At 39.2% G+C, this 21,338-nt stretch overlaps 1 protein-coding gene across 17 annotated transcripts in view; it reads left to right on the plus strand.

Moving 5' to 3' along the window:
* fryl (furry homolog, like) overlaps window positions 1-21,338 on the plus strand; it is a 372,606-nt gene that overhangs the window by 329,025 nt on the left and 22,243 nt on the right. For 16 of the 17 annotated variants that reach the window (XM_072252739.1, XM_072252740.1, XM_072252728.1 and 13 more), the window contains 4 exons: window positions 1,460-1,668; window positions 8,568-8,775; window positions 11,297-11,446; window positions 17,282-17,380. In XM_072252739.1, the coding sequence (XP_072108840.1) occupies window positions 1,460-1,668; window positions 8,568-8,775; window positions 11,297-11,446; window positions 17,282-17,380 (666 nt within the window). Of the gene's footprint in view, window positions 1-1,459; window positions 1,669-8,567; window positions 8,776-11,296; window positions 11,447-14,055; window positions 14,637-17,281; window positions 17,381-21,338 lie in introns of those variants that run through there. The other variant, XR_011885352.1, reaches the window with a different exon arrangement.

A 21,338-nucleotide genomic window follows, 5' to 3' on the forward strand; every position in this document is an offset into this window, starting at 1 on the left:
TATGGAGATCCTGGGATGCCCGGTCACCAAGATCCCTCTCTCGGCCTCACTGGTATAGTCCAAAGGAAAGCAAAGCAATATGTTTGGCACCAGCTTGGCTTCAGGAGCTGCCGGAAGGGTGTTCAGTGATGTCCAACTGTCTTGGAGACTCCACTCCGGATTTTCTGTCTGAATCTCTCCCAAGGCTGCCCAAAAGGCAGTGGGGTTGTTCACCCATATCTAGGGATCTGGTTTACGAGCACCAGGGCATGTCCACACACTGGTGGGCCTGCATGCTATGAGTGCAGAGGCAAGACCTCCTTCCCTTCCTCTGTAGCCTGAGTCTGAAAGGAGTTCACTTTCCATGTGTTGCCAGCAAAGAGGCGCTACATGAAGCTTGCTGTTGTACTGGCATGGAGAGACTTAAACATTCATCTCTCCTTTTTGCAAGATTGCTAGCCAGCTGTCAAAGCTGAAAGTGAAAGCGACAAGCCCTACCCATTACACTCCCACGCTAGACGCATCGCAACAACCATTTGACACACATTTACTCACCAATAATTGGGACAATACAAGGTTGTGTAAGGTGCAAAATTGTTAGGAGTCCAATTGAGAGGATATTTAGCTAGCAGGTCTAACAAGAGAGTGGGTGGCATGGGACGAAGATTTAGGAAATGATGGAAGGTGGGGTAGCAGAACATTTTTGATGAAGCAAACTGAAATCAGTTTGATTTAGCATTATTATGGAAAAGTAAATTAAACCAAGTTCATAAAGTTTTTTTTTAAAGGAGGAACTAATTCAATTTTACTTGGCTGAGAAAGGATTCAGCAAAGTAGACTGACATCTCCTTGGTGGGAGGAGGGATGGGGAGGATGGAAGTACAGAAGTGGGTGATTTAAACCAGATATGTTCCTGAAACCGTTAATGGAAGTAGAAATCTTTTTCCCACACAAATGCATTTGGATGATCACTGAAATCTACAAGGCTACAGACCAAGAATAGAGAACTGTGATTAACCAAAGTTGATCCAATTGGTGGAATGGACATCTTTAACCAAATGGTCTGCTTCCTATGCCATGAATTTTGCTCATTCTATGGACTGTCTTTAGGCATGTTACTTTTTCTGGAGTATATCTCCTCAGGAACTTACTAATGATTATCAGCACCACCAAGGTCCCCCTATCCAGATTAGAGAACCTTTTTTTTCCCTGTCTAGCCTATAAGAAAGAAAATACCTGCAACATCAGTATTTTTGTTGATTACTGTTAATTGGATTCCATTTGAATTTGCAAAACATGGGCCAAGCGGTAAAAGTGTTGCCAAAATTTAGAAAGGATGATTGTACACTGCTTTTTGCTAAAGCCTAAAACTGTTTTCAAGTGTTTTTAAATGTACATTCTGAAAATAATACCGACTGTTGACATGAAAGCAGCACATCAATATCCATTGCTGTATTTTTATTTCTGTGTTTGATTACAGGATGTCACTGTGGCTGTGAAGGATGAACTGGCCAACAGTGTTAATGAAGACACAGGTTCAGACATCAACCTTGAATCGCAGAGGTTTCAGGAGTTTCTTGCTCCAGGGAGTTCACCAGAGTCCATCTGTGAAGAGGATGTCACACTTGCTCTTAAAGAGCTGGATGAAAGATGTGAAGAGGAGGAGGCAGATCTTTCAGGACATTCAAGGTAGCTAGATCTATATTATCCATTTAAGGAAACTAGAAAGAAAATAGTCCCCTCGAAGACTAAATGGGATGCCTTTGTTTAGAACCACTGGAGATGGACAAGGTCCATAATGAATATTTCTCCTTGTTTTTACCATGAAGAAAGACATGAAGACTTTAGAACTAGGAGAAGTAAATGGGGAGCTACTGGGGATCATCTGCTTTATAGTAGAGGAGGTCCTGGATGTTTTAAAAGGTGAGAAAGTACACAAGTTTCCAAGGTCTGCTCCTGAGATGTAAATGGACTTCCATAAGGCCTCTGATTAGGTCCACAATGAAGGTTGCTCTGCAAGATTAGATTGTATGGAATCCAGGGAAGCCGGCTAATTGGATGCATAATTGACGTGATGGTAGAAGGTTGTTTCTTGGACTGGAAGCCTGTGACTGATGGTGTACCTCAAGGCCTGGGACTAGTGATGTATCTCAATACTAGTTGCTGGTCCCATTGTTGTATGTCATTTATATCGGAGGAATATTGTATCATTTCTTAATGCATTACTAAATGACAATAAAAGAGGACTGTGTGTCCTCAATCTAATCTAATATCAAAAATTTGGCTAGTAATTTGCACACACAAAATGCTGGAGGAATTCAGCAGATCAATCAGCATCTATGGAAATGAATAAACAGTCGACATTTCAGGCTGAGACCCTTCATCAGGATTGGAAAGGAAAGGGGAAGGTGCCAGAATAAAATGGGAGGTGGTGAAAGAGAACAAGCTAGAAGATGGTAGGTGAAGCCAGGTGGGTGGGAAAGGTGGAGAAGAAGGAAATTGATAGAAAAGAAGAATGGACCATGGAGGAAAGGAAAGAATAAGGGGCACAAGGGGGCAGTGATATGCAAGTGAGGAGAAACGATAAGAGGCCAGAGTGGGAAATAGAAGAAGAGCAAGGGAGGGAAAAAGGAAAAAAAATTAGTAGAAGGAAATATCGATGTTCATGCTATCAGGTTGGAGGCTACCTAAACAGAATATAATGTGTTGCTCATCGTGACAGAAGAGCAGGCAATGGACTGACATGTTGGAACGGGATTGGGGATAGGAATTGAAATGGTTAACCACTTTTAGTAAATGGAGCAGGGGTACTCAACAAAGCAGTCCCTCAATGTACGTTGAGTCTCACCAATGTAGAGGAGACTGCATCCGGGAGCACCAGATGCAGTAGACAACCCCAACAGATTGAAGATGAAGTGTTACGTCACCTGAACATATTATTTCAAGCCTTGAATAGAGGTGAAGATGGAGGTCATTGGGAAGGTGTAGCATTCCTGGTGCTTGTGCCAGGAGGGAGATTGCTGGGGAAGGACAAATGCACTAATAATGCAGAAAAAGTTGGGGAGCATTACCAGGGAAGGCTTGGAACATGAACTGTTCCATGTTGCCAACGAAAAGGCTAGCTGGGGCCCATGCGAGTGCTCATGGCTATCCCTTGAGTTTGGAGAAAGTGGGAAGAGCCGAAGGAGAAATTGTTGAGGATGAGGACCAGTTCTGCCAGAGGGAGTGTAGTAGTGGTGGTGGTGAAGGGAACTGTTTGGGTCTTTTGTCTCGAAGTTTCGTCTTTTTTTTTACCCCTCCACCTACCTTTTTATTCTGGCATCTTCCCCCTTCCTTTCCAGACCTGATGAAGGGTCTTGGCCCGAAATATAGACCGTTTATTCATTTCCATAGATGCTGTCTGACCTGCTGAGTTTCTCCAGAAATTTGTGTGTGTTGCTCTGGATTTCCAGCATTTGCAGAATCTCTTGTGTTTATGGTTAGTAAATTTGTAGATGACTCTAAAATAGGTGGTATTGTAAAAAAATAAAGGAGGTTATCACAAAAGTCTCAGGGGGATCTTGATCAGCTAATAAGTGAGGAATGGCAAATGGAGTTTAATCCAATTGAGTGTGAGGTATTTATTTTGTGAAGTCAAATCTAGGTAAGACTTTCAAAGTGAACCTTAGAGAGTGTTGTAGAACAGAGGACATGGGATTATAGTTACATAGTTCATTGAAAATGGAGTCACAGATTAAGAGGATAATGAAAGCTTTTGGCACACTGTCAGGGCATTATAGAAGTAGGGAGGTCATGCTATAGTTGTACGGGACATTGGTGAGGCCACACTTGAAGTACTGTGTTCATTTTTGGTTGCTCTGCTATAGGAAAGATGGTATCAAACTGGAAAGAGGGCAGAAAAGGACCGCATTATAGGGAGACATTGGACAGGCTGGACTTTATTCCTTAGAGTGTAGGAAATTGAGGTGTGTTCTTATAGAGGTGTATAAAACCTTGGCAGGCATAAATAGAGTGAATACACTCTGTCATTTTCCCAGAGTTGGGGTATCAAGAACTGAAGGGTATAGGTTTATGGTGAGATTGGGAAAGATTTAAGAGGGACCTGAGGGGCAACCTTTTTACACTAAGGATGGTAACAGTGTAGAATCAGCAACCAGAGGAAGCAGTTGAGGCAGGTGCAATAACAACTTTTGTTGGACAGGTTGGACAAGTACATTCATTGGAAAAGTTTCGTAAATTATGGACCAAAAACTGGCAAGTGGAACTACGTTGGATGGGGCATCTTGATTGGCATGGGCCAATTTGGCTGAAGGATATGCTCACATGCTATATAGGTCTATGTATTTTATTAGAATTATAAAACGCTAGAAGAAATGCATATTTTAAGTTACTGGGATAGGAGAAAGAAAAGATAGGGAGGGAACCAAGAAACATTAAATGGTGTAAATATTGGTGTTGCTGGGTGAGAGAGAGTGAAGGCTCCATTAATTAATTAATGACTGGATGTAAATATAAACATCATTGAGCACAAGGAGGAGATGAAAACAAAACATAGTATGCCTGAAATAAGAGATTATTGGAAAATGATTAGCAGGTCAGGTAAAATCTGCAGAGTGAGGAAAAACTGAGTTAATATTGCAGGATGTTGAACTTGCCAATTCTGATACAAGCTGGAAAAAAGCTGGTTATTGAAAATCTGTTTGGCACTATCCTGCCAAATACTGATTCTTATTGAAAAGGGAAAAGCGATAGTCCCTGCCTGAGTGGAAAGCTCTGAAGCAACAACCTTATGAAAACAAAACTGTAAGGGAAATTCAGCAATGTCATGTCTGAATTAGTGTTAAATGCTGCCAAAGGGCATTGACAAAGAAGCAAAGAACAGATTGTACCTCGTGCCAGAGAGTACCGCATCATGAGCTACCTATCATGAAAAATCTGAATTCAAGGTCACTAAGAGCAATATGAATAACAGCAGGGTGGTGGGCAGATTTGCTTCTGGCATAATGAATTAAGAAAAGATCATTGCTGATTATTGCAAAGTGAACAGTCTCGTCATTGGCTGATTTATTATTTCAACATTGTGAAATTCACAAGTTAAGAAAGTGTTTTCCACATGGCGGTGGTCAGAACCAGGTGACAACTGGTCTTCAATGACAAATTGAGATGCTCACAGATGTATATTAATGTGGGAAGAGGAGAAGTTGTTGGCAGATACCACTACTTATGACATCGTTTGTCAAGCTAAAACTGAGAAATCTGGTAAACGGTTTAGCTAATGAAGCTGCTGGCCTCACATTTCCATTAGGATTAGCCATAATAGTACAACAAGCCAAGGCACCCAAAAATGAATCAGAATTGCATTCAAAGCTTAACTATAGTGCAAGATTAATCACAATCCATCACTTACACCAACCTAAAAATATATTACAGCCACATGCTTTCAGCATTTCTTCCTAGTGCAAGATGCAGGAGATGAGAGTGTCCAAACTATCCTTAATTCATCCCTGCGCATTGGAAAAATTCTTCCATACAATTGGCCCAGATGACCTCAAATGGAAGTCGTTCTGTAGTGCAGTCAAGATCTGAACATCATCATTACAGTGGACACTGGGGATGGATGGGTTTTATGCATTGTTCGAAAGCCTATTCCGTCAATCAAAACACCATAAGCTGGGCAAATGATTGTAAGTGAAAACAACATGGTCAAGAACTGTATAGGACATGGCTGGAGAAGCATGGAAAGACTTGCCAAAAACAGGAAAAGAATATCATCATGGCCCTAAGAACATGAAGGTATTTTGGATAGTGAGTAACTATGTGTTACAGTATAGAGAATAACTAGATTAAATCCAAAATCTCAAGATGCAGACTGTAAATCCAATTTAAATTGATGATTCTTGTACTATTTCTGATTTGAAAGCAAAGCCATTAGAGCTCTTCTCACCATTGAGGACTTCAAAAAGTGTGGAATAATTTCTCCTTGTCTTCTTTTTGTCTAACAATGCTCAGCACTTGGATCCTTGGTTATTGTTGCATATATTATTGATTGAAAAGCAGGATATGATGGAGAAATTTGCATGTTGAAGCAAATTGCATATGATACAAAAATTGATAGTGTAGTTGGGAGAGGAGGAAAGTGTTAAAGATCAGGGTAGTGATAGTCTGGACTGATTGATTGAAAAATAGCAATTGTACTTAATTCCAGAATAGTGTGAGGTGATGTTTTGGAAAGGTACAACACTGCAAGAAAATGTACAATGATATTGAAAAGTGTGGAGGAGCAGACAGACCCTGGAGTGTATGTCCACAGATCTTAAATGTAGCAGGACAGGTTGATCAGTGGAGCTAAAAGACTGTAAGAAATACTTTCTTTTATAAATCAGAGTACAGATTAGAAAAACATGGAGGTTATATGCAATATCTGTTAGGCCAGGTTTGGCTATTGTGCTTCGGTCACCACATTACAAGAAAAATTGCACTGAAATGAATTTTGAGGATGGAAAAGTGTACCTTTGTGGTGAGATTAGCTGGGCTGGGGTTGTTTTATCTTGGAACGTTGGACGCCAAGAGAAGACTTAACTGTGATGTACAGAATTACACAAATCCTGGATAGATTAAATTAGAAGGATATATTTCCCTTAGTTAAGTAATTGGTTTGTTTCATCAGGTATCGTTTTATCCTTGATATGTCCAAAGCAGACCTGCAGCAACTTATTATAAAACTGTTGCATCCGTTAGATGAGAAAGCTTAGCATTTGTCAAGAGAATCCAGCAAAGCTTATTAGAAGTCCAGCTGGTTTTGAATGAAACTTGCATCATGTTTTCAGTTGATTCATGGTCGTGCATTAAATGATCTAATGGGAGTTGGCACTGTCATTGACTTGCAAAGTAATCAATCTTTGTTATTATTTTGTTCATTTACTTAACCATGACATTTTAAATACATTTTTGTATTAAATACAAAGGACACAGCAGAGGTAATACTCTCTCTGAATCTAAACAAGATATTGTATATTTTACTGAAAAAATAGATTATCGTAAGATCCTGAAGAACGTTACAAATGTGGAACCCATTAAGTTGATTGAGCATGTAAATTGACATCCTTTGATATATTCAACCTCTTGAAATAGACCGTACTTAAGTTAATTAAAATTACTGTCTAGGACTGCGAAAGGTCTTTTGCCTTTTTTTAGAAGAAAATGGTTTAAATTTTGCATACAGCTACCACTAGCTACCTATGCAGATAATCTGCCAGCTAGTGGACTGTAAAATGTTCAGCAGCACTTCAAATGTGATTCTGCTTAACATTAACCAAAATATTGTCTGCACTAAGTAGGAGCTATCTCAGATACATTTATTCGTCTTGTTTTCTAAAAGGTAAACAGTGAGTATACTATGTATAGTTTATGACTTTCTATAGTGAGTAGATTTGTCAATTTTCCAGTTTTCATTGGAATAAAAAGCCACTTCACATTATATTTTATTCTCTGACACCAAACTCTTTTAAAAAGTGAACCTGATTTGAGAATAATCAGTTTGTTCATTTTATCAGTAGTAAAAGATTCTTTGTACTAATACTTAATTTCTGGTTGTAAAAGATTTATGCTGCACTGAACAAAATTTGTTGGGACTTAAAATGATCTGCCACTCTATTGCTACTTGCAATGTGCCTCTATGAATATCAGTACTGTTCTTGCACAAACAAAAAATTGTTGCACTTTCTGAGAATATTCTTGCAAATCTACTATTGTTTTCACTTTTCAAATAATATTTGACAACTAGTAGTCACTAATCTTCAGAGATCGGTTGATTGAAAACTGAGGAAAATGCTACAAAAGAAAATCCATATTTTCAAGGATTCATAAATCCAGCTTAACAGCTTGTGATTATCCAAAAGTTAAGAAATGTATCCCATTTGTATTCGTATTTCTCTTACTTTTAAACTCCTGAATCTCAGTACTGTTATATTTTAAATTGGGCATGTGGGCAGGTCTGAATAATGGACTGCTTTATGACTCCTGTCAGTATTATGAGATGGCTAGGTCTTGGTCAAGGCTGGATTTAGTTCTAACACATCTTTTTTGGGATAAAGTCTGAGCTCATGTTATGTTTTAAGTTGATCACCGCTTCTAATTAAAATACTCCTCCAGTTTATTTGCAGCAGTTGTCAGAAGTGAAATTGATTTATTAAATTATATTTTTAGTTATGTCTTTATTATTGCTATTTTCTAATGAAACAGTCAAGGTTTTAGGAAAGCATGTTTGTCCAATACTAGCCTTTTCAGTTTTAGTATGTATTTTGATACATTAGGAAATGTTCTTCTTAAACTGTGTATGTTGCACAGTATCATAAAGGTAGGGAGAATTGTCCTTTAGAATTGAAATAGTAAGAAAAAATATTTCTAGAAATGTACTGTTTTTCAGTGCAATAATAAAAAAAGATAGTAATATAGTTTTGGGAAAGTAGCACAAATCATCAGTGAAAATTTAAATGAGCTATCATCTGAAATACGTTTGTAAATAAAGAGTATATTCCTGCCACTTAATTTAATCCCTTTACCCTATGCACCCTCTGTTTCATTTTCAGTCAAGATGAGGGAGACCAGGAAGGATATCCAGAGATTCAAACCTCACCACCACCATCACCCTTCCTGTCTGCTATCTTGTCTGCTTTCCAACCAGTGGCTTATGAGGATGAGGAGGAAGCCTGGCGTTGTCATGTCAACCAAATGCTGTCGGACACAGATGGATCATGTGCTGTGCATACATTTCACGTGTTTTCTAGATTGTTTCAGGTCAGTAGTTTATCAAATGGTGGTACGGCTTTTTCTTTGAGGAATTAGTGGGTATTACCCATTCAGGAAATGTTCTCAATGTGGTATCAATGCTGTTTGCTTTACTTGTGTATCAGAGTTGTTGAAACAGAATTCAAGTCGCTGGAAAGTTTCTAATTGAGAATCTTGTAAATAGGTCTTTATTAATCGTAGAATATTATTTATATAAAAACAGACTTGGTTTTCCTGAAACCATTTCAACAAATTTATTTCAATAAACTGGAACTTCTCAAGCAAATGTACAAGTTAAAAATTGAAGTAAAATGTGCTTTCAAAATACATTTAGAGGTCTACTTTAAACACTTACTGAAATATTTACAAATACTGTATTCTTCAGGTTATTATTAGGAAAATGCAATTATTTATCAATTCTACATTTATTCCAATTTATTCAGTCTTGGAATTTGTTAAAGGGAAAAGCAGAGGTATCTAGATGTATCAGTTCCATCATAGAAATTACTGTTCTGTTAGATTCCTCGTGCTTGTTAGAGATGAGGATGGAAGGTGGGAGATTTAAGGAGATGGCTAGTAATGAAGGGAAAAGAAATAAATTGTTTTCTCTTCAAGATAATCCTCAAGTAGTGAAGGGACTCTGTATTGTCATGCTCAGTAGTGTTTGATGAGGTGTAGCCTGAAGTCATGATGGTTTCCTAACTAGTTGTTGTCTTTTTGGTTTACTCTACCACAATGTTAATATTAATTTGGAACCGGAACTGATCCGTGCTAATGCTAAACATTCATAATGTACAGTGGCATGCAAAAGTTTGGGCGTCCCTGGTCAAAATTTCTGTTACTGTAAATAGCTAAGCGAGTAAAAGATGACCTGATTTCCAAAAGGCATAAAGTTAAAGATGACATATTTCTTTAATATTTTAAGCAAGATTACTTTTTTATTTCCATCTTTTACAATTTCAAAATAACAAAAAAGGAAAAGGGCCTGAAGCAAAAGTTTGGGCACCCTGCATGGTCAGTACTTAGTAACACCCCCTTTGGCAAGTATCACAGCTTGTAAACGCTTTCTGTAGCCAGCTAAGAGTCTTTCAATTCTTGTTTGGGGGATTTTCACCCATTCTTCCTTGCAAAAGCCTTCTAGTTCTGTGAGATTCTTGGGTTGTGTTGCATGCACTGCTCTTTTGAGGTCTATCCACAGATTTTCGATGATGTTTATGTCAGGAGACCGTGAGGGCCATGGCAAAACCTTCAGCTTGCACCTCTTGAGGTAGTCCATTGTGGATTTTGAGGTGTGTTTAGGATCATTATCCTGTTGTAGAAGCCATCCTCTTTTCATCTTCAGCTTTTTTTTTTAACAGACTGTGTGATGTTTTCTTCCAGAATTTGCTGGTATTTAGTTGAATTCATTCTTCCCTCTACCAGTGAAATGTTCCCCGTGCCACTGGCTGCAACACAAGCCCAAGGCATAATCGATCATCCACCCCCGTGCTTAACAGTTGGAGAGGTGTTCTTTTCATGAAATTCTGCACCCTTTTTTCTCCAAACATACCTTTGCTCATTGCGGCCAAAAAGTTCTATTTTAACTTCCATCAGTCCACAGGACTTGTTTCCAAAATGCATCAGGCTTGTTTAGATGTTCCTTTGCAAATTTCTGACGCTGAATTTTGTGGTGAGGACGCAGGAAAGGTTTTCTCCTAATGACTCTTCCATGAAGGTCATATTTGTGCAGGTGTCGCTGCACAGTAGAACAGTGCACCGCCACTCCAGAGTCTGCTAAATCTTCCTGAAGGTCTTTTGCAGTCAAACGGGGGTTTTGATTTGCCTTTCTAGCAATCCTACGAGCAGTTCTCTCAGGAAGTTTTCTTGGTCTTCCGGACCTCAACTTGACCTCCACCGTTCCTGTTAACTGCTATTTCTTAATTTCATTACGAACTGAGGAAACGGCTACCTGAAAACATTTTGCTATCTTCTTATAGCCTTCTCCTGCTTTGTGGGCATCACTTATTTTAATTTTCAGAGTGCTAGGCAGCTGCTTAGAGGAGCCCATGGCTGCTGATTGTTGGGACAAGGTTTGAGGAGTCAGGATATTTATAAAGCTTTGAAATTTGCATCACCTGGCCTTTCCTAGCCTTTCCTAACGATGACTGTGAATAAGCCATAGCCTTAACAAGTTAATTAAGGTCTGAGACCTTGGTAAAAGTTATCTGAGAGCTCAAATCTCATGGGGTGCCCAAATTTTTTCATGGTGTTCCTTTTCCTTTTTTTCACTCTAAAATTGTACAAAACAAAAATAATACACTAATCTTGCTTAAAATGTTGAAAAGAATGTTTCATCTTTAACTTTATGACTTTTGGAGATCAGTTCATCTTCTACTCACTTAACTATTCACAGTTACAGAAATTTTGACCAGGAGTGCCCAAACATTTTCATGCCACTGTACATAAACATGGTGATGTGAAAGATTGTTCAAAACGTGCCATAGAGTTGGGGTCAGAAGTGAAGCTGACAACTGATCGCTTATTTCTACAGAACATTCAGAAAAAATTCTGTGCCATAACTCATGATTCCGTCAGTCATTTGGGAGACAGCCTGCAAAGAATAGGGTCAAAATTCAAGAGTTCTTTGGAAGTAATGATGATGTGTTCGGATTGCCCCACTGTCTTTGTGGATGCTGAAACTGTAAGTTTTGCCCTATAAAGCAATTGTTTGAAACCAGTATAAACTAATTGACGTGCTGTGTCACATTTACTCAGAAGGCCTTATTCAAGTGTGGGTGCATATTTATTAAAGACAATATTCTGAGATGACTTGCCATTTATACTTTTGTGCTTTCTAGTTAGTCACAATTTATGTTCAAAAGTAAGTACATTTATTTTTCAAATGTGAAGTATTGAAATAATTCATAAAGTGCTGTAAGTACTCAGCTGGTCAGTTGTCTTCTGTGAAGAGAGAAATACACTCAGTGGCCACTTTATTCCATACACCTGTTTCTCTATCCATAGCACAGCTGCATTTGTTCAGTAATTACATTTTTATTTTAAATTTATTATTTATGTTACTTTCTTTCATTTATTCACAGTTGAAAGACTTGCCTTGGGCTCAAACCATGAAAGACAAAGAACCAGTTCCACCCATACTTATCAATAAATAAAGCATTGGTTACTTGTAGGAAGATAACAATAGTAACAAGAAAAATTGCCATAGCCACAGCATGCATTTTAATAAAAATGGCAATGACTATGTCCAATATAACATTAAATATATTCACAGTAGACAATGGCAAAGGTTGATTGTTCATACAGTCTCTCCAAGTTGGTTACTCTCCTGTGCTTTGGGCCGAACTGTATTAAGTCACCTGTTTCCTTTCAACTGCAGTAACAAGCAACTCAAAATGAGTGGTCCATTTGCTCCACGTGTGCATGGAGTGTGGGTGTGTGCAAAACCCTGCCAGGTGTGTGGTAGAGGCATATATGTGTGGGACATCTCAGAAACTCTTAGGCATAGGGTTGAAAGGAAAATAGAGGACTATGTAGGAGGGAAGGGTTAGATTGATGTTGGAGTAGATTAATTGATCGGCACAACATCGTGAGTTGTAGGATCTGTACTGTGCTGCAGTGTTCTGTATTCTATGTTTCATCTTCCTGCAGACTGACCCCAGTAACATCCACCTGTTTTTCAGTTCATTTATGACTACAGTACTCAACTTTACTACACTACCGTCTCTCCTGGATACAATGGTTATACCCTGCATTTTGTATGGGCAGTTTTTGAATCAATTTAAGGTGTAGACAATACATCTTTGAATTTACCTATACAATTGTGAAAAGGTTTTCTTTTTGCTGTTAATCTTCCTGATCATATTATCTTCCATCCCGCTGTGCCCAAGGGTAATTGAAAAAATCCATTGTTACCTCAAGAGCAAATAAATAGCTTATTACTGTGAATGATTGTACTTTCTCAAACCTTCAAGCATCTGGATATTCCAGTTATTTGATGATTGGGTAACGGTTATAATACTGATTTTATATTAGAATATGCAGGAAGCCAGGACACTGCCTGAGATTGAGTGTTGCCATTGCTGCTATTCTCACCCTGTGGAAAAACCACCAGTAACATAACCACAAGCATCTGATGCCCGTTTTAAGTGAAACTACATCTGATTTCTGTTTTTTCTTAGTGATACTAGAATTTGTTGTAATAAACAAATTAACTTAAGGTGTTTATCCATAGAACCATAAAACACTACAGCACAGAAAACAGGCCATTCGGCCCTTCTAGTCCGTGCCAAATCTTATTCCGCTAGTCCCATTGACCTGCACCCAATCCATAACCCTCCAGACCGCTCCCATCCATGTATCTATCCAATTTATTCTTAAAACTTAAAAGTGAGCCCGCATTTACCATGTCAGATGGCAGCTCATTCCACACTCCCACCACTCTCTAAGTGAAGTTCTCCCTAATGTTCCCCCTAAACCTTTCGACTTTCATCCTAAAGCCATGTCCTCTCGTATTTATCTCTCCTAATCTAAGAGGAAAGAGCCTACTCACATTTACTCCTCCATACCCCTCATAATTTTGTAAACCTCTATCAAATCCCCCCTCATTCTTCTACGCTCCAAGAAATAAAGTCCCAACCTGTTCAATCTTTCCCTGTAACTCAACTCCTGAAGACCTGGCAACATCCTAGTAAATCATCTCTGTACTCTTTCAATCTTATTGATATTCTTCCTATAGTTAGGTGACCAGAACTGTACACAATACTCCAAATTTGGCCTTACCAATGTCTTATACAACCTCCCCATAACATCCCATCTCCTATGCTCAATACTTTGATTTATGAATGCCAGGATGCCAAAAGCCTTCTTTACAACCCTGACTACCTGTGATGCCACTTTCAGGGAATTACATATCTGAACTCCCAGATCCCTTTGTTCCTCCGTACTCCTCAGTGTCCTACCATTTACTGTGTAAGTCCTATCTTGAATTGTCCTTCCAAAATGCAACACCTCACATTTGTCTGCGTTCCATCTGCCATTTTCCAGCCCATTTTTCCAGTTGGTCCAGATCCCTCTGCAAGCTTTGAAAGCCTTCCTCGCTGTCCACAACACCTCCAATCTTAGTGTCATCAGCAAACTTGCTGATCCAATTTACCACATTATCATCTAGATCATTGATATAGACAACAAACAGCAATGGTCCCGGCACAGATCCCTGAGGCACACCACTAGTCACACGCCTCCAGTCTGAGAAGCAACATCCACTACCATTCTCTGTCTTCTCCCACACAGCCAGTTTCGAATCCAGTTTACAACCTCTCCATGGATACCTACTGTCTGAACCTTCTGAACTAACCTCCCATGTGGGACCTTATCAAAGGCCTTACTAAAGTCCATGTAGACCAGCGGTCCCCAACCACCAGGCCGCGAAACATGCGCTACTGGGCCACGAGGAAACGATATGATTTGGCGATATGAGTCAGCTGCACCTTTCCTCATTCCCTGTCACACCCACTGTTGAGCTTGAACGCACACGAGGTCATTACCTGCGCATCATCCACTTCAGCGCGGGAAGGAGATCAACTCCTCGAGCTTGCAAATGACGGCGGGCTGAAAAGTATGTTTGACATAACATCTCTGCCGGCATTCCGGATCAAAGTCAAGGCTAAATATCCTGAGATAGCCAAGAAAGCACTAGAAACGTTGCTTCCATTTCCAACATATCTCTGCAATGAATGCAACGAAAACTAAATTGCGGAATAGACTGGACATAAGGAACCCCCGTCGAGTATCGCTGTCTCCCATCACCCCTCGATAGGACCGTCTTGTTGCAGAGAAACAAGCCCAGGGCTCCCACTGATTCAGCGATACTGGTGTGTTGCAATGATTTTATATGTTTATACAGGGAAAATACATGCTGTGTGTTTAATATCCAAACGTTACTTAAAATGTTATGACGCTATTGACATATAACCATATCACCATATAACAATTACAGCACGGAAACAGGCGATCTCTGCCCTTCTAGTCCGTGGCGAACGCTACTCTCACCTAGTCCCACCGACCTGAACTCAGCCCATAATCCTCCATTCCTTTCCTGTCCATGTACCTATCCAATTTTTCTTTAAGTGATATATTCATGCGAGGAAAATATGCGCTGTGTGTTTAATATTAAATTTGTTAGATAAACCCTTTTAGAAACGAAATTGAGTGTATTAGCCACTTATCACCTATATTCCAGTTGTGGTTAACCCCCCCCCCCGAACAGAATCGGCAAAAGCGATTTGTAGAAAAAAATAGGCACGTACACGAATGCGCAAGTCACGCATGCGCACATATGCCCGCGCAAGACTTCATGGTCATTGTAGTCTTTCTCTGGGTAAACCCAATGTACTTGACTGCTACTCTTGTCCGTTGGCAACCCTACCACCCCCCCCCCCCCCCACCCCCGGTCGGCCGGTCCACAAGAATATTGTCAATATGAAACCGGTCCGCAGTGCAAAAAAAGGTTGGGGTCCCCTGATGTAGACAACATCCGCAACCTTTCCTTCATCTACTTTCTTGGTAACCTCCTCGAAAAACTCTACAAGATTCATTAAACACGATTTACCATGCACAAAGCCATGCTGACTATCGTTAATCAGCCCTTGGCTGTCCAAATACTTGTATGTCCGATCTCTCAGAACACCTTCCAATAATTTACCTACTACTGATGTCAGGTTCACTGGCCTGTACTTTTGGAGCCTTTTTTAAGCAACGGAATAACATGAGCTGCCCTCCAATCCTCCAGCACCGCACCCATGGCTAAGGACATTTTAAATATTTCTGCCAGGGCCCCTGCAATTTTCTACACTAGTCTCTCTCAAGGTCCGAGGAAATATCATGTCAGGCCCGGGGGATTTATCTACCTTTATTCCCTGTAAAGCAGCAAGCACCTCCTCCTCTTTAATCTCTATATGTTCCATGACACTGCTGCTTGTTTCCCTTCCTTCCATATACACTATGCCAGTTTCCTGAGTAAATACTGATGCAAAAAAACTGTTTAAGATCTCCCCCATCTCATGAGGCTCCACACATAGACGACCATTCTGATCTTCTAGGGGACCAATTTTGTCCCTTCTTCTCCTTTTACTCTTAACATATTTACAGAAACCCTTCGGGATTACCTTTACATTATCTGTCAAAGCAACCTCATGTCTTTTTGCCTTCCTGATTTCCTCCTTTAGTATTTTCTTACATTTTCTATACTCTTCAAGTACCTCATTTGTTCCTTGTTGCCTATACCTGCTATACACCTCTCTCTTTTTCTTAACCAGATTGCCAATATCCCTTGAAAACCAAGGTTCCCTATGCCTGTTAACTTTGCCTATAATCCTGGCAGGAGCATACAAACTCTGCACTCCCAAAATTTCACCTTTGAAGGTCTTCCACTTACTGAACACATCCTTGCCAGAAAACAACTTATCCCGATCCACTCTTCCTTGATCCTTTCTCATTTCCACAAAGTTGGCTCTTCTCCAGTTTAGAACCTCAACGCGAGGACCAGACCTATCCTTATCCATAATTAACTTGAAACTAATGACATTATGGTCACTGGACCCAAAGTGTTCACCTACACATACTTCTGTCACCTGACCTGTCTGGTTCCCTAGATTCTCTGGATCAAGTATTGCATCCTCTCTCGTAGGTACCTTTGTATATTGATTTAGAAAACTTTCCTGAACACATTTGACAAACTCCAAGCCATCTAGCCCTTTCACAGTGTGGGAGTCCCAGTCAATATGTGGAAAGTTAAAATCCCCTACTCTTACAACTTTCTGTTTCTTACATCGGTCTGCTATCTCTCTACAGATTTTCTCCTCCAATTCTCTCTGACTATTGGGCAGTCTATAATACAACCCTATTAGTGTGGTCGCACCTTTTCTGTTCCTCAGCTCCACCCATATGGCCTCTGTAGACAAGCCCTCCGGGCTATCCTGTCTATGCATAGTTGTGATATTTTCCCAGACTAGTAATGCCACTCCTGTCCCTTTCATCCCTCCCCCTCTATCACGTCTGAATCAACCGAACCCCGGAACATTAAGCTGCCAGTCCTGCACCTCCTGCAACCAAGTCTCACTAATAGCAATAACATCATAATCCCACGTGCCAATCCACGCCCTAAACTCATCTGCCTTGCATTGCATTCAATACTCCTTGCATTGAAATAGATGCACCTGAGAACATTTCTATCCGAGACCAGTGTCAGAGTCTTGTGGCAGATAATTCATTCCTGACCCTTGCTAAAATTGCATAGTGCACTACTCCATTGATGGGAGGATAATCTGAATCCATTTCACCACAACAGTTCATGATCTTGCATACTAATTTGCATTTCTGTTTTCCCCTCTTATCCACTGGATACAGACTAAGAAGCAGAGTGTGTTCCTCAGTTTTTGACATTGTTCTGGCACAGAACATCTATTTTATTTTATTTAAATACATGAAGTGTAAAAACATGTTGTGTATTTTCTTACAGCTTGTCTCATGTGGATTGTTAGAGACATTAAAGTTTAGTGTGTTAGAGCTACAGGAACATTTGGATACCTACAATGCCAAAAGGGAGGGAGCTGAGCAGGTGAGCTACATTTACTGTATATTTGCAGTTTCTTTTGATTTGTGTAGGACAGTGTTTATAATCAGACTTAGAGTATTTCAAATATATGGAATGCAGTTTTTTTTTAAAAAATGATACTTCAGCTTAACCAAATTCCTTTTCCCTCTGTTAAACAGTACATGCCAGTAGGATTGTGAAATTGAGCAGATTTTTAACATTGTGAAGAATTGATGCACTTTCTTTAGAACACCAAGTATTAGAAATACAATAGAACTTATTAAATCTTCCACAGCAGAATGCATGATGTTTATTTATACATTTTACACTGCTTAATTCATGTAAAGGCACATAATCTGTTCCTTTAGGTGATATCAAATAAACTTTGTTTATTCTATACATCTGCAACAGATCATCAGTTATTTTTAGGGTTAGCTTTTATTCAGACCATCTGTTGTTTAGGTTGTTATTGTGATACTTACAAACTCGAAGATCTCATCTACATTTTCCTTTGTATGAATTGCAGTGTATGGTTCATAATTAGGAATCAATATTTTTTGACCTGCTGGGGTGGTTAAAACTTTTTCTGTCAAAACTATACTTACAGCATGGTTGGAGGTTGGTGAGATCAGTAAGTTGAAACAAGCAGCCCGAATCTCTCTTGGATGTTTACTTAGAGTAATTTATCCACTTTTGGTCTACAGACTTGTTGAAGGTTGGGTAGGCTTGGAGAAAAAACAAAAATGTATACTATCACTATCTATTAAAGGAGAACTTGACAAGATTATGTCTACAGTATTGGGAGTGAATCATGAAGAACAATAATAAAGAAAACTGCAAAGTGTCTGCAGTCAATCTAGCATTACCAGAACAAATGAACCCTTGTTTTCCATATCTCAGAAAGTCTTATTTTCACCCAAAAGTTTCAACAGTGTCACACTCAATTGCCTCCTTTGAAAGTCCAGCCCAGGTATTTATTCCGCTACGCACAAAACGCAGTGTCTTGAAAAAGTATTCAGCCCCCATAACTATTTTCACTTTTCACTGTCTCATTTTCTAAATTGAAATAGCCACAAACCAACCTTGTGAGGCTGAAAAAGTAATCATCCCCTTTGTAATTACTATGCTAGCTTTCCTCAGGTGCAATATACTATGTTACCTTACCAACTCGCCAATTTGTTGATGTAGAAAGTTGGAGGATCTCTTGTTTTCAATTAATTCACCAAAATCTGCAACCCTCCATTCTTCTAGAAACTTTCCCGTCCCCATTGATGATGCAAAGATCATTGCCAAAGGCTCAGCAATCTCCTCCCTCAATTCCCACAGTAGCCTGGGGTATATTTTGTCTGGTCCCAGTGACTTATCCAACTTGATGCTTTCCAAAATCTCCAGCACATCCTCTTTCTTAATGTCTATATGCTCAAGCTTTTAAGTCTGCAGTAAGTCATCCCTACAATCGCCAAGGTCCTTTTCCGTAGTGAATACTGAAGCAAAGTATACATTATGTACCTCTGCTACCTCCTCCAGTTCCATACACACTTTCCCACTGTCACACTTGATTGGTCCTATTCTCTCACCTCTTATCCTCTTGCTGTTCACATACTTGAAGAATGCCTTGGGTTTTCCTTGATCCTACTCGCCAAGGCCTTCACATGGCCCCTTCTGGCTCTCTTAATTTCAATTCTTAAGCTCCTTCCTGCTAGCCTTATAATCTTCTGGAACCCTATCATTACCTAGTTTTTTGAACCCTTCGTAAGCTTTTCTTTTCTTCTTGACTAGATTTTCAACCGCCTTTGTACACCATGGTTCCTGTACTGTTCCATCCTTTCCCTGTAGGTTTGGAAGGTGGTGGACTGGAGGAGTGGAAGTGCTATTATCAAGAGGTTAATATATAACTTGGGAAGGGAATGTAACAGCGATAATATAAAGTTATTGCCTCTTTGCCATTGATATAATGGAGGGAAAAGTCTAGTGGTATTAATGGATAAATTCCAGAAATCAACACTACTGTAATGCAGTATCAGTAACAAAGGTTTACAGGATTTAAGTACAAGTAGACAGAGAAATAAAAAACTTCAGGAGGTGATGGTAAATCGCTATATGGCATTGCGAAAGAAACAGCTGGAATGCTATGTAGAGACCTGCTTAGTGCATTGAAATGAGGATATTCAAATTCTGGAAGCAATGTGAAAAAGGGCATCTAAATTAATGTCCTCCTTAATCTACTTAAACTGCAATAAGCTGATTACCTGGCAAGATTCTTAAAAGAATAAATTGAATTTTGACTACTTCGGGAGAAGCTTAAAAAATTGATTCTGCACACAGCTTTGATATATCTACAGAGCCATGTAAAAGTATTCAGCCCTAAATCCTTTGTTCACATAAATGAGTATTACAACCAGAGATTTTGATCAATTTAACAGAGAATTTTTATTTGTGAATCACATGCTCCTTCCCCTCCACAGTAGAGCCCCAAAAAAGGTGAGGCATTCTGGCCGTGTCCGATCTTGAGTTTAAAAGAATGAGAAATGATCTCATTGAAGTACACATTTTTTTGTAACTATGTCTTTCAATTATCATAATTATATGTGTGGTGTGTGACTGGTGGTACTGTGTATTGCACTTTGGCCCCAAAGGAACACTATTTCATTTGGTTGTATTCCTCCATATGGTTGATTGACAATTAAGTTTAAGTTGATGTTTGCCCATTCCTGGAGTGTCTAGAATTAGGAACCACTGTCCCAGAAGGAGGAGTCAACTACTCAAAGCAGACAGAAGAAGTCAATCTTTAAAATTTTCTTCTGAAGAGGGCTATGAAGGCTCAGTCACTGAGTATATTCAAGATAAAGGTTGATAGGTTTTTGGATATTAATGGAATCAAATGATACGCGGTCAGAGCTGGAAAATGATGCTGAGGTAAAAGATCAGCCATGATTTTACTGAATGGCAGAGCAGTGCAAAGAGCCAAATATCCTGTGCTGCCTCCTTAATCTTATTTCTGGAGGATATGGGAACAGAAGGAGATGAATGAAGGCAGAGGAGAGAGAAAGAAGACTTTAACCACTCTGTTCCAGTATTTTTTAAAAATGCGCAGGAAATCCTGAGAATTTGAAGAGATGCTGAAAAAACTCAGGCAGCATCTGCAAAGCAACACAAATAGTTAATATTATAGGTTGTTGACTTTTCCAATACAATGCAAAAGGGTAGTTATCTGAAAACATAGAATGCTATATTCATTCGTTAGAGCTGTAAAGAGCCAAGTTGGAAGATGTGATTCTATTATTGGGCTTCACTGGAATGGTGAGTCAAGTTGGGAATGAAAGAATTGAAGTCCAGGATTAACCTTGTGGAATGAGCAAATGTGTTTGGCTAAGTGAACACCTAATTTGCATTTGGTTTTCCCATTCAGAGAAAACTACATTATGAACAACCTAATGTAGTGCATTAAATTTGAAGAGGTACTAGAGAATAATCTGAAAGAAGTGTTAGGAATGTGTGAAGAGGTAATAATGTGGGTGCTGCTTTTTTTTTCCTGCAGTTCCATGGGAAAGAATGATGATACCTTGAACCACTTTTTTTTAAGCATTGTTTGTTTTTATTTTACTTTTCTAGCATTTACAATGTTTTACTTCTATTGTGATTTGTATCTCCCATGTTCGATTCCTGACCTAATCATTCTGATGAAAGGTTATTGACCAGACATTAATTCTCTTTTTCAACAGTTGCTGTCTGAATAGCTGAATATTTTCAAGAGTTTTTAGCTTCAGATTTCCAGTTCCTTAAGTTTAGTTACTTTCCCAACATGGACAATAGTGTATGTGTGCTTGATTCGAACAGTTATATAACCTATTCTAAAAGTTCAAAGTAAATTTATTATCAAACTACACTATATCACCATTTACAACCCTGAGATTCATTTTCTTGCAGATTCACTGGTAAAAGTTTTCTATAAAGAAATTGAGATAGTTTGATAAATAAACTG

This window comes from Mobula birostris, chromosome 3 (genome assembly GCF_030028105.1).
Source record: "Mobula birostris isolate sMobBir1 chromosome 3, sMobBir1.hap1, whole genome shotgun sequence".
NCBI classification, from domain to species: domain Eukaryota; kingdom Metazoa; phylum Chordata; class Chondrichthyes; order Myliobatiformes; family Myliobatidae; genus Mobula; species Mobula birostris.